Here is a 25,373-nt window from a genome sequence, read left to right on the forward strand (position 1 = left end):
TATTGTTCTATCTCTGTATTTTATTCTGTTTTTGTTAAAATCTTAGGAGTTTTTAACAGAAGCCCTACCAGTTGGCCTCATTGGAATGAATTGTGTTTTGATGAAACAGTATATTGAGTTTGTAGCTGACAGATTACTTGTGGAACTTGGATTCTCAAAGGTAAGGTATTTAAAAATATATTACTACAAGCTAAAATGTTATACCAAGTAAGGCCACTAAAATACTATATTTTATTAAAAGCACTTGTAACATACCTGTCTACTTTTAAAATGTGTGTGACAAACCCTGTTTTGCATAAACAAATTGGTCTTGCAAAATCCTTTGGAACTTGGAATTCATAACAGAAGTAGGAGGCTGATAAATCTTATTAACTGAGCTCAATAAATTACTTATAATAATTGTAGGATTTAATGGGATTATCTTTAAGTAAATAGGATTTATTATGTGTATATATGTTTACCCTCATAAATCCCCATGGGTCAATATTGTAATTTTTATGTTAATATTTTTTAAAAGATTTATTTATTTATTTTAGGGAGTGGGAGAGAGAGCTCAACTGCAGGAAAGGGCAAAGGAAGAGGGAGAGAGAGAGAATCCCCCAGCAGACTCCCCATTGAGCCGTTGAGCGTGAAGGCCACATGGGGCTCAGTCCCAGGACCCTGAGAGCATGACCTAAGCTGAAGTCAAGAGTCTGCTTCTTTTTCTTTTTTTAAAGATTGTATTTATTTATTTGACAGATAGAGATCAGAAGTAGGCAGAGAGAGAGGGAGAAGCAGGCTTCCTGCTGAGCAGAGAGCCTGATGCGGGGCTCGATCCCAGGACCCTCGGATCTTGACCTGAGCCGAAGGCAGAGGCTTAACCCACTGAGCCACCCAGGCGCTCCAAGAATCTGCTTCTTAATTGACTAAGCCTTCCAGGAGTCCCACATTTGTATTTCATTTAAAGCCTATTTACCTTTTATTTGTTTAGTGAGATTAGTTCATCAGAAATTAGTACTTTTATTTTTTTATTTTTAAAAAGATTTATTTATTTGAGAGAGAGAGAGAGAGAGCTAGTGAGCGAGCTTGGTGGGGAGGGGCAGGGGGGAGGGAAAGAATCTTAAGCAGACTCTAAGCCGAGCGCAGAGACCCACACAGGCTCCATCTCATGACCCTGAGATCACAACCTGAGCTGAAACTCAGAGTCAGATACCTAACCAACTGAGCCACCCAGACGCCCCTGAATTTTAAATATGAGTAGTTATTAGGAAGACATTAACTGACATAATTTGACCCCTTGAACTCAGTTGTCTTAAAACTTATTTTTCATTTTGTTTATCAGAAATAATATACCTGAATATCATAAAGAGGTATGCTTCTCATATAACAGATGGAGTCTGCGCTAATCTACCTGGGTTCCAATCCTGGTTCTGCCACTTTCTATCTATAGGACCTCAAGCAAGTTGCTTAACCTCTTATCCCCATTTCTTCATCCATGAAAGGGAGATGATAATAATAATACTTACCACAAAAGATTGTTGATGAGTTGGTATGCGTAAAGCATTTCAAATAGTATCAGACATACAGTAAATGTACACTGGGTCGTCATGTCGTCTTCACCGTAATTGGAACATTCATAGATCTTGACTATGTACTATATATATGATGGTAATTAGAAATTAGAGGTTTTAACTTCTTAGCATGGAACCGTGAGTTTACATTGTATTTAATGAGAAGCGTTATGAAATCCATGATGCTGGAGTAATCATTACCTTTTTCAGTAATGCATTTATATGCTGGTAACCACAGAAATACCATCATGAAAGAGCCCAATAAGGCAAAGGTTTTTGTAAGATGAACTATAGTTTATTATTTTAGTTATAAAATTCTGTGTTGACTGACAATGAATGGAGAAGTCAAGATTATAATTGCATTAATATGATCTCTTAAATTTATAAATGATATATTTTTTTAAATTGTGTTTGTTCCTAAGTAATACCAATATTTTTGTTACAGGAAAATTAATTTCCTCACTTGAGCCTTAAAGAGAACTCAGTGTGCTTTAACTGACCACCATATCCTCACACTTTTACATCCATGTTCTCCTGCTTTTTAGAAAACTGTGGACTCCTGGGTCTAATTTTCCCTTTGGGACCTGGCTCACTGTAGATCTATAAAACATCCCGCCTACAGAAGAAAACCTAAACGTAGTATGAAAAATCATTTTTCTACAGGCCTTCAACAAAACTCAATAAATTCCAAAAGGCAGAAATTATATAGACCTTTTAGATTTTAATGCAGTAAAAATAGAAATTAACAATGAAAGATTGACAAAAAATTTTGTCTGCTTAGAAATTAAGAAGCTGTCCTTTAAAATGAAAATATAAAGTAATAGAAAATGTGAACTAAATGATGATAGGGTTACTATATATCAAAATTTATAGAATGTACCCAAATAGATCCTCAAAGGAAAAGTGATAGCCTTGAATGTGTAGATTAAGAAGACAAGACAGTTTAAAATACATGAACCACACTTTGAATTCAAGAAACTTAGAAAAAGAACTGTTCCTCTAATGACAGTTTTTAGCAAAATAAGAGATTACTTAAATTAGCAAATGTTTGTCATTTATACAGATTTCTAAGTAGCCATATTAATGTTTTCAACTTCTCTTTTGGTTTGGGATTAGTCAACAAATGTTTGAGTGCTTCAGTGGGTCAAAACAAGCCACTTAATTTATTTTTTGGTATTATTGAAATGTAGTTGACATACAGTGTGATACTAGTTTCAGATGTACAATTGACTGATGGTTCCATACATTACCCAGTGCTCCCCACGAGAAGTGTGTTACCACTTGTCACCATACAGTGTTATTATCATAGCATTGACTATATTCCCTATGTTGTACTTTTCATCTCCAGGACTGACTTATTTTATAACTGAAAATTTGTACCTTTAATTCCCTTCACATATTTCACCCATCCTCCCCCCTTCCCCTCTCTGGCAGTCACCAGTTTGTTCTCTGTATTTATGAGTCTGTTTCTGATTTTTTGTTTGTTTATATGTTTTGTTTTTCTTAGATTCCACATAGGAATGAAATCATATGGTATTTCTCTTTCTCTGACTTATTCCACTTATGGTAATTCCCTCTAGGTCCATCCATGTTGTCACAGATGGCAGGGTCTCATTCTTTTTTTTTTTTTTTTTTTAAGATTTTATTTATTTGAGAGAGAGCATGAGGAAGAGATCAGGAATGGGGGTGGGGAGGGCTGAGGGAGAGGGAGGAGCCGATTCTGCACTGAGCAGGGAGCCCCAAGGGCGGGACTCGATCCCCGGACCTGGGAATCATAACCTGAGCTGAAGGCAGACACTTAACCAACTGAGCCACCCAGGAGCCCAGATCTCATTCATTTTTATGCTGAGTAATATTTGTGTGTGTGTGTGTGTGTGTGTGTGTGTGTACATACATAGTATATCTTCCTTATCCATTCTTCTGTTGATAGACCCTTGGGATATATTCACACATCTACTACTGTTGTAAATAATGCTGCAGTAAACGTAGAGATGCATATATCTTTCCAGATTTCTGTTTTTGTTTCCTTTGGGTAAATACTCTGTAGTGGAATTACTGGATCATATGGTATTTCTCTTTTTAAGTTTTCGAGGAACCTCCATATGGTTTTCACCAGTGGCTGCAACAGTTTACATTCTCCAGCTACAATGCCTGAGAGTTTCCCTTTTCTCCACATCCACACCAATGCTTGCTATTTCTTGTCTTTTTTTAAGAAATGTTTTTATTTAGTTATTAGAGAGAGCATGAGCAGGGGTTGGGGGTGCCCTGAGGAGGGACAAAGGGAGAAGGAGAAGCAGATTCCCAACTGAGCAGGGAACCTGATGTGAGACTCCATCCCAGGACCCTGGAATTATGACCTGAGCCAAAGGCAGGTGCTTAACCAACTGAGCCACGCAGGTCCCCTATTTCTGGCCTTTTTGGTACTAAATATTGTGACAGGTGTGAGGTGATATCTCATTGTGGTTTTGTTTTTGCATTTCCTTGATGACTAGTGAGTGATGTTGACCATTTTTTCAAGTGTTGGTTGAACATCTGATATCTTCTTTGGAAAAGTGTCTCGCTTCTCTGCCCATTTATCCCCCCTCTGGCCATTTTTAAAATCAGATGATTTGTTGTTTGGATGTTGTATACATTCTTTAGATGTTTTGGATATTAACCCTTTATTGGATACATCAAATATATAAAATATTTACAAATGTTTTCTCCCATTCTGTAGGTTGCGTTTTTGTTTTATTGATGGTCTCCTTTGCTGTAGTCTTAATAGTTTATTTTTGCTTGTGTTTCTCTTGCATAGGAGATATATTCATATTTATGTTGCTAAAGCTAAATTCCAAGACATTACTGCCTTTTTTTTTTTAAGGAGTTTTATGGTTTCAGGTCTCACATTTAGATCTTTCATCCATTTTGAGTTCATTTTTGTGTTTGGTGAAGGAAAGTAGTTCAGTTTCATTCTTTTGGCATGCAGCTGTCCAGTTTTCCCAGCACTATTTATTGAAAAGACTACCTTTTCCTCATTATATATTCTTACCTCCTTTGTCGCAGATTAATTGGGCATATGAACATGGTTTATTTCTTTATTTCTTGACTCTTTCCTGTATTATTGATCAAATTATCTCTTTTTTGTGCCAGTACCCTATTGTTTTGATTACCAAAGCTTTCTAGTATATCTTGAAATCTGAGATTGTGATACTTCCAGCTTTGCTTTTCTTTCTCAAGATTGCTTTAGCTATTTAGCCTTTTTTGGTTCCATACAATTTGTAGGATGATTCAAGTTATGTGAAAAATACATGCACTTAATTAACTTAATTTTAGTTACTTTGCCCATGCCATGGATGATTTATTTTTTTAAATAAATTTTCAAAAGATTTTATTTATTTATTTGGCAGAGAGACAGCGAGAGAGGGAACACAAGCAGGAGGAGTGGGAGAGGGAGAAGCAGGCTTCCTGCTGATGTGGGGCTCAATCCCAGGACCCTGGGATCATGACTGGAGCCAAAGGCAGACACTAAATGACTGAGCCACCCAGGCACCCTGCCATAGATGATTTAAATCAGGTTTTTTGGAAGGCTCCAGTTTTAAAATGCAGTAAATCTGTAACTATTGGTTCAGTGCTTTTTTCACTATATCCTGCTAGTTCAAATTTTCACTCCCTCTTAGCACATTATTTCTGACAGGCAATGTCATTGAATTCTGTAACTCAACTACACACAACATTTGATCTTTTGTTGAAAAAAATATATATATGTATGTATATATATGTATATGTAATATTTTATTAAGATATCAAGCTTTTTATTAAGCTTCATTAAAAGTCACAGAGCATGCAATTTCCTTTTTAACAAACGTATAGTTCAGTGGTGTATATTCAGAGGTGTACAACTGTCACAACAATCTGTTTCAGAGTATTTTTAGCACCCCACAAAGAAACTGTACTCATTAGCCATCAGCCAAATAATACTCTAAACCAAATTTTATTTATCCATTTATCAGTTGATGGACATTTCAGTAGTTTGGGCCATTAAGAATAATGCAAATAGGGGGCACAATTAGGTCAGTGGGCTAATGGGCTAATGGCTCAGGTCATGATCCCAGAGTCCTGGGGTCGAGCCCCACATTGGGCTCTCTGCTCAGCAGGGAGCCTGCTTCCCCCCCTCTCTCTGCCTGCCTCTCTGCCTACTTGTGATCGCTGTGTGATGAATAAATAAATAAATAAATAAATAAATTTTTTTAAAAAGAATAATGCAAATAGGAACATTCACTTATAAGTGTTTGTGTGGACAGTGTTTTCATTTCTCTGGGATATGTAACTACAAGTGAAATTGCTACATCCTGTGGTAGCTGTTTTTAATTATTAAGAGGAAGTGACAAACTGTTTTTCAAAGCAACTGCACCATTTTACATCCGGTAGGGGCTTGTTTCTGCGCATCTTCGCCAACACGTCTGATGCATCTTTTTTGTTATAGCCGTCCTAGTGGGTGTGAAGTAGCGTTTCATTGCAGTCTTGATTCGCATTCTCACTAATGAGTAATGATTTTGAGCATCTTTCCAGGTGTTTCTTGGCTTTTGTATACCTTCTTTAGAGAAATATCTGTTTGTTGATTCAGACCCTTTACCCATTTTTAATTGGGTTATTTGAAAATATTCTTATCTGTGGTGTCCATAATCCCTGCTGGAATTCTCCTAAATTTAAAAATCCTATTTTATTGCCCCTCATGGATCACTGAAATGTTTCATGGTTTTTCATCAAGCTGTGTCGCCAAGTCTGCTTCTTGAATTCAGAAGTAGTGGAAAAGCTTCTTGTTAACATATATTCCACTTTTGGGGGTGCGTGGGTGGCTCAGTGGGTTAAAGCCTCTGCCTTTGGCTCAGGTCATGCATGATCCCAAAATCCTGGGATCGAGCCACATCGGGCTCTCTGCTCAGCAGGGAGTCTGCTTCCCTTCTTCTCTCTCTGCCTGCCTCTCTGCCTACTTGTGATCTCTGTCAAATAAATAAATAAAACCTTTAAAAAAAAACCCATAAATTTCCACTTATAGTTTGGAGACATCTATGGATAGTATTTATTCTCTTTTCTCATCACGGTCCCTTAACATCAATGGGTTAATTATCTGTTAAGAACTGAGAAACATGGTAAGGTTCACAGTACATTTTTGGTAATTCAGTATTTTGTAGTATCATGTCTGTGTGACCCCCTAATGGTTTTAACTGTGAAAAGGTCTATAATGTCAATCGTGTATTGGATCTTTCAAGCTGCAAAAACATTTTAGTTTGATTGGTATTAAATCTTTCATTTCTGCAGTAATATATGTCTTCTTCCTACTTCTTAAAATACCAGAGATGCTAATGTAGTTTCTTAAAGTTAGTAGGTGATCTCAATTGTGTTACAACTAATCAGCCTTGATTAACTCTAGGACCTTCTGGAATCATGGATCCTACAGGTGACTAGGCAGGTGTTAGGAGACTTGAGCTTGTTAGTTATCTGTTCTTCTTGTGGATGTGATTTGGCTTCTTCAGAATGTCTAATAACATGTCTTCTCTTTTTAGGTTTTTCAGGCAGAAAATCCCTTTGATTTTATGGAAAACATTTCTTTGGAAGGGAAAACAAATTTCTTTGAGAAACGAGTGGCAGAGTATCAACGTTTTGCAGTCATGGCAGAAACCACAGATAACGTCTTCACCTTGGATGCAGATTTTTAAAACACTTCCCATATATAAACCTATCACTGGCAGACAGCAGTCTGTTTTTCTTTGTTTAAAGAAAACCCCACCAAACTTAAAGTACCTCCTTTAGGGAATAGAAGTTTGCTCAAGAGGAAGTCTAAAACCAAACTTCAAATCAAGTTGGATTTATATAAATACACTCTAATTTTCTTGTTGAACAACCAGCTTGTGACTTAAATGCTTTTGTTGTATCACTAAAATAGAAGATGGTACTATGTGGGGGTTAAGAGCATGAGGTGAGGGGTCAGATATGAGTTTGACATTCTGCCCTTACTACTTGTGTGATTCTTGGCAAGTCAATTAATCTCTCTAAATCTCAGTGTATGTATCTTTAAAGTGAATGTAATAGTAGGTCCTAAATTTATCACATGGAAATGAGGATTAAGCCACAAAATAAATGCTTAGTCAATATTACCACCACCACTATTACTATTATGACTTACTAATAGTGTTAATTATGGTGTTGTTGTGATAAAATGCTCCCCTGTCTTCCAAGTAATTGTGATTCTGGGTCTTAAGATCTAGATTAAATCTTTGTTTGAAATAATGTTTGAAGGAGAATACAAGGATTTCATTTAAGAGATTATAATTCTCATTAACTTGAGAATAACTTCTTTGGATTCCTTAGCATGTGGTAAAGGAAATTTAGTTCTTAGTTGTTTTGGGCAGGATACTTAGGAAGTGGAATTCAGGAGGTTATCCTGGCAGTCGACCTTGTAAGTAAAGTGATTCTCCTCCTTTGGAAGTCAAAATGATCACTATTGCCATAGTCCTGAAATGTTTAAAGCCCAGGTGAATTAGCTAGAATAGCATTTCCCAAAGAGTATTCTAAGAGCTGTTAGCCCCTCTAGATATTTTGAGGGGAAAGAAAAGGGATTCTGTGGTCAGATGAATCTGGGGAATGTTTGTCTTCCCTTCCTCTTTAGAACATATAGTCAGTACATCAAGGATAGAGAAATTCTAAGTATGTAAGCTTACTCCCCCCCCAGCCGACTTTCTTAATACAAATACAAATAGGAAATGTTCACCTGTTAACATCTCATCCAACTGGTGTTCCTCAGAACATAGCTTGGAAAAAGTTGGCCTTGAACTATTTTACACTTAGGGGAAGGAGTTGGGGACTGAGTTCAGGAGACCTGGTGGGGATTACTGACCCATTTGTATTTGTGCTAAGCTGAGTAATGCACCTGAGACTGACCTCAGCTGTGCTTCTTTAATACTCTTTAAACTCTTATGCTGTTACAAGGTAGAGTCCAGATAATGGAACTATGCCTCCTGCACAGCAGCAGATGGCAAGGGAGACAAAGGTCTCTGCAGACGCTGAGCAAGGAGAGGCCGGGAACCCCTCATTATCATTAGGAAGAATCAAGAAGTAGCCTGGGCCCCCAAAACAGTGTGGTTCTCCACTTACAGCAACTTTTTATAAAATTCTGCAACCTGGAATTTAGAGATTTTTCACTTTGCCTAAATGTTTGCTTCATTTATTCGGCAGTGATCTAACTGACTTTGTGAAACTCGGAGTTCTCGAGCAGGTGCAAGAGGAGCAGGTCATAACTTCATTAGGGAGAGGTCAGAAACTTGATATATTTCCGCCTATGACAATGCCATGTATTTGTTCAGTTTTTCAGTTTGTTCTGTGTTGCAGAGTTGGCCAGCTGTTTTTATGTCTTCTCAGGGGATCCCACAACAGCCTTGGGAGCTTGAAGAGCAGCTAGTATTGACATTTTACTAATGGGAGAGAGTGAGACTCAGAGAAGTTAAATGTCTTGGCCACGATCTGCTCGTATCGCTGTCCCTACAGTAGAATTCTTTTTTCTTAGAGATTATCATCTTTTTTGTGTTTAGTCCCTTACATCCATCTTCATGTGATTTTGTCTGTTTCCTCATTCAAGTATCATGTACTTTATTACGGTGTTATATAAATTATTTAACTATATTCAGATAGTGTGTTCAAAGATGTGCCTACTACTATACTGAACACTGAACGTTTAAAACTAACAATATCTGCAGTGATATCAGAATGAAAGAAAAATGTTTTCAGTGCATATTCCCTTTGTTTGGAATCCAGATCTTTCTCATAGGTTATGGCAGGTGCCTTAATATGAAGCTTATTTATAGTAGCAATAAACCTAATTCTATCGAGATGAAGAAGTTTTATTACTGAAATACTGGATTTTTAATACACTGGTTGATTATATTCGGTGTTCTAGATCCTTTTCCAGGCCTCTAGGTTACATATTTATTTATTATGTTTAGTACTTTGGCTCTTAGCTCTTAAGGAATGAAGCAATTGTGGAATCTCTTTTTAATATTATCTTGCAAGTAAAGAAAAAAAAATTAGAGTATGTTTACAACTTCCTTTTTTAATAGCACATATATTCAGATCATGGTTACAGTAGTCAAGTTCATTATTTAGGAATATAAAAACTTGTAGTTCATGACAGATTGCAGTTATTAAACATATTTCATTGTAGTATGCAGAATCATAACTTGGAAAAACTTTGGAAGACAGACCCAGTACTTTCAGATAAGCCTGTTCTGTTGTTCAGTTATGTACAGTAATAAACAATTGTTTTTACATACAAGCTTACTTGAGTCCTGTCTTCATTGTCTCATTTTGGAACATCAGATTTTTCTGCTGCTTTTTGCCATTTTGTTTTTTATTCATAAAAAAGTGATTACAGTTGACCGTTAAACAACATGGGAGTTAGGGGCACCAATCCCCACCCCCCACAGTTGAAAATCTACATGTAGCCTTTGATTCCCCCAAAACTTAACTACTAATAGCCTCCTGTTGAGCAGAAGCCTTACCAATAACACAGTCAATTAACATGTATTTTGTGTGTAGTATATATGATATACTGCATTTTACAATAAAGTAAGTTAGAATAAAATGTTATTAAGGAAGTTGTAAGGAAGAGAAAATACACTTACAGTACTGTCCCCTATTGAAAAAAATCTGCATGTAAGTGGACACATGCAGGTCAAACCCATGTTGTTCAAGGGTCAACTGTATTGAGAAATCATACCAGTTTGTGTATTTTAAAAATACTTTATTTGATATTCAGAATTTTGCATTTTACCTTTAAATATGCTAACATCGGTGTCATGGAATTCCCAAATTGCATTTGTACAGATTAAGCTAAGGGCTAAATGTCACTAACTGATTTTCAGTGATAAATCTGCTCTTGGGCTGCGTGAAAGCCAGCTTAGACCTATAATCAGGTTTATGTTTTTCCACTAAATTGAGTGAATTGGCAGCCAACTCAGGAACTCCTGCTCGGCGGACTCTCTATGAGTGGCACAGAAGGGAAATCTGTGTATTTTTGTTTTTCCCACCCTTTAAATACTCTCCTTTTTAGACAATTACAAGTTTGCAGGAAAACTCGATATTCCTAGGGCCTTAGGAAGAAAGGATTTAAGCCTTCAAATTTGGGGCTTAATTCTGTTAAGGAAAATATGGGTGAAAATGGAAAGATAGAGAATGGATGGTTTTTTGCTTGTTTGTTTTTCATACAGAGAAAAATATAACAATTCAGGCTTCCTAAGTTCACAAGATCGTTAACTTGTGCATTTGACTTTTATAAATATGTCTTGATTTTTCCAAATGTAGGGTAGTTTAGCAAAATTACTCGGTATCTACTGTGTATGTAGAGAGCCTTATTAGGTGTGGTGTACCTGAGTCTTTTTGCTTAAATATATTGTGGTCCATCAAGCCAATCCTGCCTACTTAGGATTCAGGGGTTTTTTTCCCAAAGAAATAAGTTATTTATTTATTTTTTTGATTAGTGTGTTGAAATGAACTATATCATAGCTGCATCATTTTGTGTGTGTTCTTTTTGAGTAAGATTATTCCTGAATTGCAACCAAAAGGACCCTGGGTAAAACAAAAATTGACTCCTGGATATAAACAGTGATTAGAAAGAACCAGAGTGTTCAGGCATGTATCAAAGAGCTGGGAGCCCTGAGTTTGCTCCTTGGGCGGATCCTGAGAGCCAGATGAGGTCTTCAGTGAAACTCAAGTGCTATTTAGAGGGCGGGGTGAAGAGTAGGAGAGGGAAGTATGGCTGAAATGTGAGCCTTAGAAGAGCAGCGCGTTGTTGCACACGAATGGGGTATGCCTGGCCTGCATGGTCATCCAGCAATTAGAAAAACAGCTGTCCTTGCTCTGTGACCTTTCTCACAACCACATCTGTTCCGTTCATCTCTCCAGGTTAGCGTGTTACCACATCCTAGAAAACGAGCATTCTCCAGTTTGCCTGAGTAAGGGTCAAGGGGTATGTTCTTGATATCCTTTTGTCATTAATGAGAGTGTCCAAATTCTGCAAGGAAAATTGAATTCCCAGTAAAATAATAAGCATTTGTACATACTTCAGTGCTTATAAGGTAACCTTCAAACTTGTTCTTCTAACCACTTCTTTGGTCTACTAGTTTTATGAGAAATTGCTCTGTCCCCATAATATTGGTAAAGGGCCAAAAAGCTCAGACAAGCCATGTTACTTGTCCAAGGCCATGCAACTGGTAAAAGAGGCAGGGATTATTACTTTAAATCTCATCATCTTTTCACTGACTGCACCCAAATTTCTGCTGCTACTGCTGGTGATATTCAAGATTGTTCATGGGATATCATCCCCTAGACCTCGATTCTCTCCCTGATACACTCCATCAGCAGGTGTCGATTTAGAGCTTCATGTGTCATGCCCTAGAGCTTGCTGGGAATTGTGTTAAGCAGCACTTCATGGAGTGGGGAGAGAGCTAACCTGCTGCGGCCTGGCTGGAGTGGTGATAATGTCTGAAGACATCAGAGGTGCAATTTTGGAAACCTTAAATCCTATCTATACTGTCTAAAACGTTAAGAGCTGTCCAGATCAGAGCTTCCCAAGCAGTCCTTCTCAGAAGTCAGATTGTAAAGTGGTAACAAATAAAGATACACTTGCTGCAATTTATTTAAATTTCAGATGCTAGAGCAGCACTCGCCTCTAATTCCCAACACCCCAGATCTCAGAGGACTCGCACCATCCTTCATGCGGCTCTCTAAAAGCAAGTCGAACCCACCGAAGGCAGTATCCAGATACAATCAGCCTTTACATTTCTGAGAAAATGTATTCCAAACACATCTCCTGTGGGTGCTACAATTGTCCTTATCTCCAGGGACTCAGCTTCATTGATGGGCCACAGAGTTTGACACAGAGGATCTTTCCCTTCCCAGATTTTTTCCTCTGCACCTGCCTTTTTTACTGGCTCGTCCCTGCTCATCCTCTGGAAACGTCGTTTCTCCATGTGCTCATAGCTCTCCATAACTGGTGCACGATGTATTAACATTTAATTGAACCCCTTTCAGGTGAGAACAGCACTCTTTACATGTGTCTTCCATATGGCACACAGGAGTTTCTCAGTATTTCCTGAATGAATGAATGAATGAATGGCAGTCATAGCTAGTTGAATCATGAACCCTGGTGTCCTGTAATCAGCATAAGCTGTTAGCTAGAAACCATCATTTACAGAGCACACGTGCCCCCTATGCTTCACATAGACCATGTCATTTAATGCTCTGAATCCTGTTGGAAAGGCATTTTTTCTTCCTTCCCTCCACCAATATTTAATGAGTGTATCCTAAGTGCCAGACACTGCTGGAGGTGCTGGAGATCAAACCATGAAAATACAGACAGGACGTCTGCCTCAGGGAGCACAGCGGGGTGCAATCATAAGCAAAGAAAATGTTATTTCCTCTATTTTCAAGGTGACTTTCAGAGAGGGCTTACTCCTGACCAACTCCTTGCTTAAAGTGGTACAGATAAAGCCAGAATTCCGTCCCAGTTCTGCTGAATGCCAAAGTTCATGCTTTCCCTAGAATCTCCTGATCAAGACATCACTGCAGCTCTGATGGGCACAGAGTCCCAGGTCCCAGGGGTTAGTGGGCCCCAAACCACTTCAAAGGACTGTGTGGCCTGAGCTGAGAGTCAGCAGCCACAGGTGCTTCTCAGGCTCTAGGAGCGAGAAGCCCGTGGAGGCGAAGGTCAGACTCCGCTCACATCCCTCTGGCAGCTGGCAGGCAGCCCTGTTGCAATCAGCGTGGGATTTGGTGGGCCGGGCTGATGGGAAGTTAGCAAAGCTAATTCCATCTCATTTTCTACAAGGGAGGAATAGCTTCAGGATCTTGCCAGCTGCTACCAATGTAGAGCTCAGTTTCCAGCCCTCACGTGTCCTGCCTGGGTCAGGAGAAAGCCAAAGAAGGCTGTTAGGGGCCCCCCAGCCTTCCCCGAGGTCAGAGGAAGAAGAAGTGACTGCGTGGGAGGTGGGGTGGGGGACACGGTGCCAAGTTCCCTTTCTTGCTAGACAACTGCGACCTGGCAGCTCCACTGGCCTCCTGTTCTTGACTTCCTGCAGGTGGTGGTGGTTTTGCCAGAGGTCTCATTTCCTGACTTCCTCATGATGGAGCCCTTGAACCACTGGTCTCTCTCCCGGCTCAGAGGCTGCTCCTTCACTGTGGGAGTTAAGGAGGTGGAATTTAAAGAAGAATCGTTCTGTTTAAGGGTGAGCTGGGGCTGCTGGACTTGGGGGGGGGGGGGGTACTCTGGACACACAGAAGAAATTCCTGCTCAGCACAAACTCCCTTGGGGAATTTCACCTCTGGCTGACCGTTCAGAAATGAAAGTCTAGGTGACACTCCCATAGGGAAGCCCTGCATTTTGGAACCAACAGAAAGAGGGAAAGCTTCTTTCCATAGACAGATGCTGAGCACTCATGAAGCCACTGACAAAAACGACACATTTTTATGAAGCATCTGGAGCCCTGAACTTGTCACAGACTCGCCTGTGATTTTGTTATTTGCTTATCCATCAGTTTGGGGTAGGGGTGGCAGAGAGGGGAGGGTCAGAAATGGCAGAAAGATAATACTTACCCTCTGGCCCATTCTGGAAAGATCTAGGGGTGGAGGGGAAAGTACTAGCTCTCGTCTGTTGTACCAGAATGGATCATGCCAGTTCCTTTGGCCCTGGATCCCTGAAGCTCCCGTCCGCCTCAGTCTGAGGAGGGAGATGGAGATATCTATGCTCAGGGCAGAATATTTTCACAATTTAGATGTGGGGAGCAGGTTTCTTGAGAGCTAGGGGTCATTAAATGATACTCCATCCTGTGAATACTAAATCTATCTTGACTCAGTTGATTGACTTACACCCCACAGGAAGTACCTCAAAATGTTAGATTTTGCTATGCTGAGGTGTGGAAGAGCACAGGCTTTAGGGCCAAACGATTTGGGTTCAAACCCTGACTCTACCATTTACTGGCTGGATGACTTCCACAAGTTAAATATGCAACTAGGAAGAACAGCCATGTAGACTTCTTCTGCTGTCGTACAAATATGCGGGACACTTAAAATAGCACCCAGCACATAGTAAGCACTCCATAATTAAAGCTATTATCTCAAAGCTTCTGTTTGGCATTAAAATTCCAGTGGTAGGCCTGGAACATTTCCATTAGCTTAGATGAACTTAAAGTCAATAGTTTCTCGAAGGCTGAGTTACTTACTGGCTCCTTGCTGTGCTTCCTTGAAAAATTTCATCTCTGTACAGGTTTCAGTTCTCTCGCACAGACTGGTCGTTCGAATTTTTAGCATAAATTTATAAGTGGTCTTAGTATCTAGCATGTTACTTGGCGAGGAAATAGACTTTTTGTGTTTCCTTAACAAATAAGATAGTTTTGCCCTTCCTGCAACATTAGCAATAAGGGAAATTCGGCTCACCTTAATTATCTGTATAGGTTTAACATCCTTTGTTGTTCTCATTAGCCTTTTAAGGCTAACAAACACATCAAAAGCCCCGAATGAGTGATTCCTATTTGGTTCTGCAAGTAGCAAAGTCAAGTAGTTTTAGAGCCACAATGTATCACTGCTCTAAGGAGAATCTTCAGTCCCAGTGGATCTGGTCCTGTTGTTCCCCCAACTAGATTGAGAGCTTCAGGGTAGAGAGTTGACGCTTTTCTGCCTTAAAAGTCCCTCCCTGCATCAGGTGGGAGTCAGACTGGTTATCATTGGCTCTAGGGAGCTCAGTTTGAGCCTTAAGGCCTACCACTGGGACTTAGGCATGGCTGGGTCATGACTTGCTCATAGGGTGAAGCTTCTTAGCATGGGGACTTCTGGGAGAGAATTGGCTCTGGGGTCAGGAGGGGACAGATCTGATGGTTTTGACCCAAGTGATGGGTTGGGCAGAGATTCTGAATGTAGCACAGAAACCACTACACAAACCTTATCAAGTAGAACAAGGGGGAAAGCAGACCTTGAAAGAGTGGTTTCACACAACCTTGCTCATGTTGGGATATGAACCACACAAAGAAGAACACAAAGGGAGAGGTCTGTGCTCCTTTCCAGGCCAATTTGTAATTGACTTTGGTGCCAATGCCAGTGGAGAGCAGTGTGAAGTAGGGTTGCTTGGTTGTTCCAGCTTCTTGCTCTTAAAAACATAGGTGGTGAATGGGACACCTGGGTGGCTCAGTTGGTTAAACCACTGCCTTCAGCTCAGGTTATGATCCCCGGGTCCTGGGATCGGGTCCCACATTGGGCTTCTTGATCAGCAGGGAGCCTGCTTCTCTCTCTTTGCCTCTGTCTGCTTGTGCTCTCTCTCTCTTTCTCTGACAAATAAACAAATAAATATTTTTTTAAAATAGGTGGTGAACATCCATATATGTATGTGTATATATATAAATTTATATATATATACAAGTATATATACAACTTTATACATATCCAAGATTTTCTCTAAGATAAATTGGGTCAGAGGAATGTAGAATTCTGAACTTGCCTCACTTTTTTTTTAAAGATTTGTTTATTTGAAAGAGAACACAGTGGGGGAGGGGCAGAGGGAGAGAATCTTCAAGCAGATACCCTGCTGAGTGTCCAGCCTGCTGGACACGAGCCTCAATCTCACTACCCATGAGACCATGATGATCATGACCAGAGCCAAAACCAAGAGTCATATATTCAACCCACCAAGCCACCCAGGTGCCTGTTTCACTTTTCTTTTTTCTTTTAACTGTGTATGGAAGTAAAATACGCATATACATTCAGGTCTGTCTTTTTCTCTTTTAAATAATACAGACGTCTACATACTTTTTTTTTTTTTTTTTTTTTTTTTTTTTAACTAAAATGGTGGATACATTCTAAAACTTTTTCTTTGGACTTAGGTGAAACTTTTTTGTTTTTATTTCTGGCCATAGTTCTATTTCTTCCTATGGCAGATACTCTTAGCTGTCTACTCCAAAGCCATACCCAACCCTTGCCCACTTCCAACAACAGAAGCTGGGAAAGCTACATACTTGCTTTCCCAGATGCCCTTATAGCTAGAAGTGGCTAAGTGGCCCAGTCTGACTAATGAAACATAGAGTAAAGCCTGTTAGGTCTTACAGAGAAATATTTTTTCCTCTCTGCTTCAAAAGTGAGGCTTGTGAAATGAAAATCTCTGCCAGGAATACTCCTTTTGTGCCCTGCCTTCAAACTGTTGTGTGAGGGTGTAACCTTTGCTACAGTGGCAGCCACTTTGTGATCATGAGGCAACATACATGAGCAAGAACAAAAAAGCTAAGATGCTGATGATAGTAAAGGCAAAAAGCAAAAGATACCTGGGTTTTGATGATATGGTCACATAGATCAGCTGTGGTAACTCCTACCTCCCATTTTCTGTTCTGTGAGACAATAAGTACCAAGATTCCCTAAGCCATTCTTACCCATGGCTTCTATTACTTATAACAAATGCATCTTATCAGAAACAACCTTCCCTCTTTAAAACAGTTCAGAATAAGAGCATTATCTCTTCCCTCTCATCCTGTATTCCTTGCCCATAGGAATGGTGATTACATCCTGTACAAAATGTATAAGAATGTAAGACAGCTGGATCCATTTCTCAGCAATTCCGGCATCCTTCACAAACGTTTCTGGCCACCCAGCCCCAGTACAGCCTGGCTCTTCCATGTTTTGGCTGAGGACACAGGGCACCTGTGAGCAGTCAGCCGTCTTCCCTGTGGCCTCTCCCTGCGGCCACACCCCTCCACCTCCATGGCAGTGAGGTCGGAGAAGACTGTGTCTGAGGCACTCCAGAGGTCTGTTCTGGGGTGCCCTGCCTGCTCCTCATCTTAGGACTGTACCCTCTTCCCGAGGAGGGGTTACTGCGAGTGGGATCTCTGCATTAGTGCATTTTAACCAAGACCAAGTTAGAAAGGCTTAATGTTCAAACAAGAACTTTTTCCCTGAAAATAGTACATGAGGTGTTCGTGCCTGGAATACAAAGGGCTCAGTGATTCCTTCAGACTTAGAGACAGCTGGGATCGGTTTCCCTTCTGCAGATAGGTTAGGACTGAGCAAAGTGTTTGATTGCATTACTCTTGAGTGGTTGGTTTCCTATTGTGATTTAGCTAATATTCAAATCTCCTACAATGGGAATAAATGACAGGGCCTATTTCCACCCTGTAGCCCACACTTTCACAAATAGTGCATGGCGGGTGTGGAAGTGTGTGCTCATGCTGAGAGGCTGCGGGGGAAGGGGCAGGTGGTAAGGAAGGCCCCTTGGTTCAGGGTTCGATAACTGAGCAGAGAGTGGGAGGAGGGGCAGAAACTCCAGTGGACAGACTGCAGGTACAGAGACCACGACTCCAGAGACCACGTCTCTCTGTGTGGCACACTGAAAACAGTGCTGGGTTGGGAGTCCCAGAGAACTGTAAAGCAAAAAGATGAAATACTTGAGTCAGATAGGAAAATGGGGTGGGAAAAGTCTCAACTCTACCATTTCTTAGCCATGTGACCTTGGGTGAATGGCTTACACCCCACCGAACCTCAGTTTTTCTATCTGCGAAATGGGAATGCATATTGTTCCAAGGTTTGAAGGAGTTGCAGAGTAGGGATTGCATTTCGCTGCAGAGAATTAAGAGGAACCCAGATCTGAGCTGAGGGTGGAAAGAGGAGCGCTCTGGGAGAGAGGGAGGGGGGCCAGGTCCCAGGTATGGCTGAGCTGGGCCTGACTTTTAACAGGGCTTTCCCTGTTAAATGATTTAAAGTGATCACTGACTCTCCTGGGGTCAGGCCAGGCCCTCCTTAAAGCTGTGTTATTCTCGGAATGCTATGTGATCATCTAGTGTAGGCTTGTTCTCTAGAGAAGGGGGCTAAAGCCCAGAAGAGTCAAGAACCTTATCTAAGGTCCCACAGCTATTGCAAGGTAGAACAGTCACTGCAACCAGACCTAGGTCTTCACTTTTAACTTTCAATGCAGCTTGGTAACTTGGCTTTTAAAACTTCCTGCCTCAGGCCAGCCATGGGCAAAATTAGATAAAAATGAAAAATTAAAAACAGACAGGCTGTTTTCGCTCTTTGTGCTCTTTTACTCCTCCTCACCCTCCAGACTTTCAGCTATGAACTTGGCCAAAGCTAACCTCACCTTCAACAGAAAGCTTTCCCGCAAGCTTAGGGATGAGACAAGGAGATCCACTGTCACCACTGCTATTCGGCGTAGTAGTGGAAATTCTAGCCAGCATAATTAGGCAAGAAGAAGAAATAAAAAGGCATCCAAACTGGAAGGGAAGAGGTAAAGCTGTCTCTTTTGCAGATGATAATTTTATATAAAGATATGAATTTTAGAACTTGTTCAGAGTAAAGTGTCAATGACTGATAACTTCTTTGGGTAATATTTTCCTCTCCAAGGTATTTGCTTTCAAACCACCATGGTAAATTCTGCATATGAAATTTATGCCATCAATCACCTGTTACAAACTTTTAAAAAATATATATTCTTAACTTTTCCATGGCCGCTGAGATCCCAGTATCCACGGATGAACTTGCCCCACCTGCATGGGCGCAGATTGCCTCTTATCAGGCCTCTTCCTTCTTCCCAGCCCAGCTTCCTCCCATCCTCCCCTTTTCACATGTTAGAGGGAAGGATGGGCTCCCTCAGTGGTTCTTCAAGTGGTGCCAACACCAGCAGTAGCAGCACCTGGGAGCTTGTGAGAATGCAAGTTCTCGGGCCCTGCCCTGGGTTTACTGAGTCAGAAGCCCTGGGTTGGGGCCCATAGATTAGAGAGTTTTCATCACCCCCTGGGTGATTCTGACACAAATACATGTTTGAGGACAACCAGACTATGGAATGGAGTGAAACTGGTAATTTATTGCTCTCAGAGGATGTTGGGGTATTAGCCAAGTAACAGCAGGAAAGTTAAAGGCAATACACTCAGACATGTTGCACACAGAACATGCCAGCTGCTGGCTAAGCGTGGGAATTCAGTGAGGCCTGCCTGCTGGGCTATCGCTCTGGCTCCTGCCTAGCCCTGAGTGCTCCCTAGGCTCTGCCTGGCCCTCTCATCAGCCTGCCTTCCTCTTCCTCCTCCCGCCTCTTCATGCACTCGGGCTCCTGCCCAAGCCAAAGCAGATCCCAAGCCTCTTCATGCGGTAACAAAGTTTTCTAGATAGCCCTGACCCACACCACTCCAGATTTGGTCCTGGGGTTCTGTGATCTTAGAGGCTCGGCTTCTTGAACATTTAGTTCTCTCTCACAAGCTCTTGGGAACAATTGCACTGAAGTCTCTATCACGGGGGATGGTTCCTCGTATCTTCCCTGTTACTGGGCAGCTCAACATATGTTCTCTACTCCAGCCCTCCGAGCAAAACCACGGCACCTCACTATCTGCCTCATTCATTTGTTCAAGGATCCTTTCACTACTGCTCTCTTTCTAATCCACGTGTGATTACGTGGGGGATGGCAGATGCCCTTGGGTGAAAAGTTCCTGTATTAAAAGGCCAACTCTTCCCTGGGCAGCCAGATGGCACTTTTGTCACCTTTGAGCCTCGAAGCAGCACGACTGCCGTCAAAGGTTATTCCTGCTGCCAAGGGCAACTTGTGTACGGAGAGGCATGTGGACAGTGAATCCTGGCAGTCGCCGTGTGCTCATTTGTTTCCAACCTTCAGTCTCATGGTGGAAGTGACAGTGTCCCCAACTCTAGGCTCTGTGTGCAAGCCTGATGGCCTGCTACTATAAGGCAGTGTTTGTCGAAGCTTGCGGCTTAGTGCACTATCTCCAGAAGGAGCTGAGGGCCCTTGCTGGCAGATGCTTAAGCCCCAGATCTACTCAGTCTGATTTTCTGCATGCTTAAAGAGACTCTGGAGGTATGTCTTGTGTACTCCAAGGCGGACTTGTTTCCAGGCCACAATTTGCCCCAGAAGAAGCCCAGATCCATGTAACATGAGTCCTGCTACATCCAGGCTTGACTGTTACTGCAAATGCCTCCATCTTGTAAACGGCTCTTTCTTGGTTCAGTGTTGGCAGATCAAGGCTGAATCAGCTGTGGGCACAACTAAAGCCCATCATAATCAGTCTCCCAAATTCCCAGCCCTTGCCCTCACCTGTCTCAGTGAAATACACCAGCCCTTGGTGGGTTGAGAGGCTGACAAGGGCCTCATGCAGCTCTCACGCCAGTCTGTCAGGCTCCGCCCCCACAGGCATCCACCACACCTTCACTCTACCCCCTCCTCCCACCCCCATCCTCCATTCACCAAGACCCTTTCAGCGGTGCCCTGTGAGAGGAGTACTGGCTGCGCCTGGCGTCTTCTCACAAACTCCCTTCGGAAAACGGTTCCTCTAGGGTTTGGGTAGGCCTGTGCAAACATGCACACGCACACGTATACACACACACACGCCCCTTAGGTCCACCAGCTTGTGCAAATCAATACCACAAACAGCCCATGAGTTCTTCAAGAAGCCAGACTTCGGATTCCAGTCTGGACTGAACTACGGCACAGTTAAATACATGCTGGGACCCCAAGTTTATTAGAACCCTTCAGGGCAGGCAGATGAAGACTTGGACTTTAAGTTTTCTAGTCCATTGTCCAGTGGCATGGACAGATCTCCTTCCTTCCTCTACATCCTCCTTATAATCAAGAACAGTGGGTAATTTTGCTTTGCAAGCTCAGTGTCATCCCAGACAGTTGGCCACAGGGTTTGGAGCATGAAGGGTATCGTTGGAGCCCTCAGTACACTGAAATTTGGACCTCCCAGAGAAGAGGCACTTCTTGGAGATAGTTATTTGGCTAGCAGGAGAGTCTGAGTAGGCCTTCTCAAAATGTGAAATAAAATTGTAAAAAAATGTAATTCTAAGAAATCCACTTTCATCTCAAGCCAAATACCTTGGGGTTTGTGTCTGTCACTCACAGGGTGTTTTTTTAACTTGATGTGTTAATACTTGGTTTGTTAGCCCCGGGGCAATTGCCAGCTTGATTGAAAGAACCATAGCATCACAGTCAGGACCAGAAGGTGGCCTGCCTCTCGAGGAGCTGATGTCTGAGGGAGTCCCAGGCTGACCTTCAGCTTGGCTGCCCAGCAGCGCCTGCAGGGATCTGAACAGTGTTTGTTACCCAGAGAACTCTGCTGTTGCCCGTCCTATTAAATCTAAAAGGAGAACTATGGTTTTCCCTGACAGCTTGGTCTTACTGCTTTTGTTACTAGTAGAAGGGGAAGGGCTGCAACTGTGACTTAATTTTAAAAGACCAGAATACAATGGCGATCAGATACAAAAATGCATGCAAGACCAATCCCCCAGATGCAGAATGTACACATGACATTGTGCAGAACTATTCCATAATGCTTGGGCCTTTCGGCCACACTGAGGCTCTGAATAGGGGTTGGAGTGGAACAAAAAGAGAATGTGGGTGGATTTCTTTGGAGAGAAATGTTGTTCTGTTGTGAGTCCCACCGTTCTCCAGGGAGGAATGAGGACTACTTCCATCTTGCCGAGTAAGGGAGCTTCTGTAGGATCCCTTGGAGAGCTTGATGAATGTTCTCCTGCAGTTGAGAAACATGGCAGGTCGGGGGCGGGGGGTGGCAGGCGATCTGTACTCAGAGCTGAGAGACCTCTGGAGCTGTGGTAGCAAAATTGAGGTGGTTGTGCTGGGCAGGACTTGCAGGAACTCCCACAGATAGGAGAGAAAGAGCTGGCCTGGATCTGTCTGAATCCTAACCAAGAGCAAAGGAAGGACACTCTTCACTGTGGAAGTATGTGTGGGCTGACCTCCAGGAGAGTCAAATCTAAAAGTGATTGAAAGCTGCCAAAGAGAAGAAAGCTGGCATTGTCCACATCATAATATTGCAACTGGAGTGGCCCTTTGAGTACTCCTCCCCAAATCTTAAGAAGAGCCCACAAAAAGAGAGAGCCAGCTTTAAACCTCTGCCAAACTAGGAGGTACAAATCGCCCTGAAGGAGGTACCAGTTTGGGGAAGAAATTTTCTGTCCCTTTCCATACTTCTTTCCCCCTGTTCTGACATAGGCAAGCTGGAGCAAGAAGAGAGGTAGAGAGGAAGACAGAAGTGCCTCCACCAAACAGCTTCTTTGTGAAAATCAGGGGAAAGTCTATGGTTATGTGTGATGACACTCTTCCCTTCCCCAGAGTTGCTCAGTGCCCAGCATGAACAACTATGATGGTCGTGAGACAAAACCAAACACACTGCTTTTTTCCACTGCAAGAAAATAGATTTGAACTGGATGAGGGGAGTGTATTTGGTGTATTTAACGGTAAATCAAGTTAGAAGTTTTTTTTAATTAGTACATAATGTATTATTTGTTTCAGGGGTATAGGTCTGTGAATCATCAGTCTTAACACAATTCACAACACTCACCATCGCACATACCCTCCCCAATGTCCAACACCCAGCCACACCTAACACTCCTACCAATCCCTCAGTTTGTTTCCTGAGATTAAGAGTCTCTTATGGCTTGTCTCCTCACCCTGGTCCCATCTTGATTCATGTTTCCTTTCCTTCCCCCCATGAAGCCCTGCCCTGCCTCTCAAATTCCTCATATCAGAGAGATCATAACATAATTGACTTTCTCTGATTGATTTATTTCACTTAGCATAATAATCTCTAGTTCCATCCATGTCATTGCAAATGGCAAGATTTCATTTTTGATGGCTGCATAGTATTCCATTGTATATAAATACCACATCTTCTTTATCTATTCATTGTTGATGGACATCTAGGTTCTTTCCATAGTTTGGCTATTGTGAACATTGCTGCTATAAACATTATGGTGCATGTGCCCCTTTGAATCACTACATTTGTATCTTTAGGGTAAATACCCAGTAGTGCAATTGCTGGGTCATAGGGTAGCTCTATTTTCAACTCTTCGAGGAATCTCCATGCTGTTTTCCAGAGAGGCTGCACAAGCTTGCCTTCCAACCAACAGTGTAGGAGGGTTCCCCTTTCTCCACATTCTTGCCAACATCTGTCATTTCCTGACTTGTTAATTTTAGCCATTCTGACTGGTGTGAGGTGATATCTCACTATAGTTTTGATTTGTATTTCTTTATTTTATTTTATTTTTTTTATTTTCAGCATAACAGTATTCATTATTTTTTTTACCACACGCAGTGCTCCATGCAATCTGTGCCCTCTATAATACCCACCACCTGGTACCCCAACCTCCCACCCCCCGCCACTTCAAACCCCTCCAATTGTTTTTCAGAGTCCATAGTCTCTCGTGATTCACCTCCCCTTCCAATTTCCCCCAACCCCCTTCTCCTCTCTAACTCCCCATGTCCTCCATGCCATTTGTTATACTCTACAATTAAGTGAAACCATATGATAATTGACTCTCTCTGTTTGACTGATTTCACTCAGCATAATCTCTTCCAGTCCTGTCCATGTTGCTACAAAAGTTGGGTATTCATCCTTTCTGATGGAGGCCTAATACTCCATAGTGTATATGGACCACATCTTCCTTATCCATTTGTCCGTTGAAGAGCATCTTGATTTGTATTTCTGAGTGATGTGTATGCCAAGTAATGCTGACCATTTTCTTATGTGTCTGTTGGCCATTTGGATGTCTTCTCTTTCATGTCTTCTGCCCATTTCTTGATTGGATTATTTGTTCCTTGGGTGTTGGGTTTAATAAGTTCTTTATAGATTTTGGATACTAGCCCTTTATCTGATATGCCATTTGCAAATATCTTCTCCTATTCTGTCAGTTGTCTGTTGGTTTTGTGGACTATTTCCTTTGCTGTGCAAAAGCTTTTGATCTTGAAGAAGTCCCAATAGTTCATTTTTGTCCTTGCTTCCCTTGTCTTTGGCAATGTTTCTAGGAAGAAGTTGCTGTGGCTGAGGTCAAAGAGGTTTCTGCCTGTGTTATCAAGGATTTTGATGGATTCCTGTCTCACATTGAGGTCCTTCATCCATTTTTGAGTCTATTGTTGTATGTGGTATAAGGAAATGGTCCAATTTCATTCTTCTGCATGTGGCTGTCCAATTTTCCCAACACTATTTGTTGAAGAGATGGTCTTTTTCCCATTGGACATTCTTTCCAGCTTTGTCAAAGATGAGTTAACCATAGAGTTGAGGGTCCATTTCTGGGTTCTCTATTCTGTTCCATTGACTTATGCCTCTGTTTTTGTGCCAGTACTGTACTTTCTTGATGATTACAGCTTTGATATAGAGCTTGAAGTCTGGAATTGTGAATGCCACCAGCTTTGGTTTTCTCTTTCAACATTCCTCTGGCTATTCTGGATCTTTTCTGGTCCCATATGGATTTTAGGATTATTTGTTCCATTTCTTTGAAAAAAGTTGATGGTACTTTGATAGGGATTGCATTAAATGTATAGATTGCTCTAGGGAGCATAGACATTTTCACAGTATTTGTTCTTCCAATCCATGAGCATGGAATGTTTTTCCATTTCTTTGTTTCTTCCTAAATATCTTTCATGAGTACTTTATAGTTTTCTGAGTACAGATTCTTTGCTGCTTTGGTTAGTTTTATTCCTAGGTATCTTATGGTTTTGGGTGCAATTGTAAATGTGATCGACTCCTTATTTTCTCTTTCTTCTGTCTTGTTGTTGGTGTATAGAAATGCAACTGATTTCTGTGCATTGATTTCATATCCTGACACTTTACTGAATTCCTGTATGAGTTCTAGCAGTTTTGGAGTGGAGTCTTTTGGGTTTCCCACATAGAGTATCATATCATCTGCGAACAGTGAGAGTTTGACTTTTTCTTTGCAGATTCAGATCATTCATTTATTTTTGTTGTCTGCTGAGATTAGGACTTCTAGTACTCTGTTGAATAGCAGTGGTGATAGTGGACAGCCCTG

The 25,373-nt window shown here is 41.5% G+C and overlaps 1 protein-coding gene across 2 annotated transcripts in view; it reads left to right on the plus strand.

Annotated features, from left to right (window-relative positions):
- RRM2B (ribonucleotide reductase regulatory TP53 inducible subunit M2B) overlaps positions 1-9,855 on the plus strand; it is a 38,083-nt gene extending 28,228 nt beyond the window's left edge. For both annotated transcript variants that reach the window (XM_059165890.1, XM_059165889.1), the window contains 2 exons: positions 47-160; positions 7,094-9,855. In XM_059165890.1, coding sequence (XP_059021873.1) covers positions 47-160; positions 7,094-7,246 — 267 coding nt within the window. In that variant the 3' untranslated portion in view covers positions 7,247-9,855. The remainder of the gene's footprint in view (positions 1-46; positions 161-7,093) is intronic.
- Positions 9,856-25,373: the final 15,518 nt, after the last annotated feature.

This window comes from Mustela lutreola, chromosome 3 (genome assembly GCF_030435805.1).
Source record: "Mustela lutreola isolate mMusLut2 chromosome 3, mMusLut2.pri, whole genome shotgun sequence".
NCBI lineage: Eukaryota > Metazoa > Chordata > Mammalia > Carnivora > Mustelidae > Mustela > Mustela lutreola.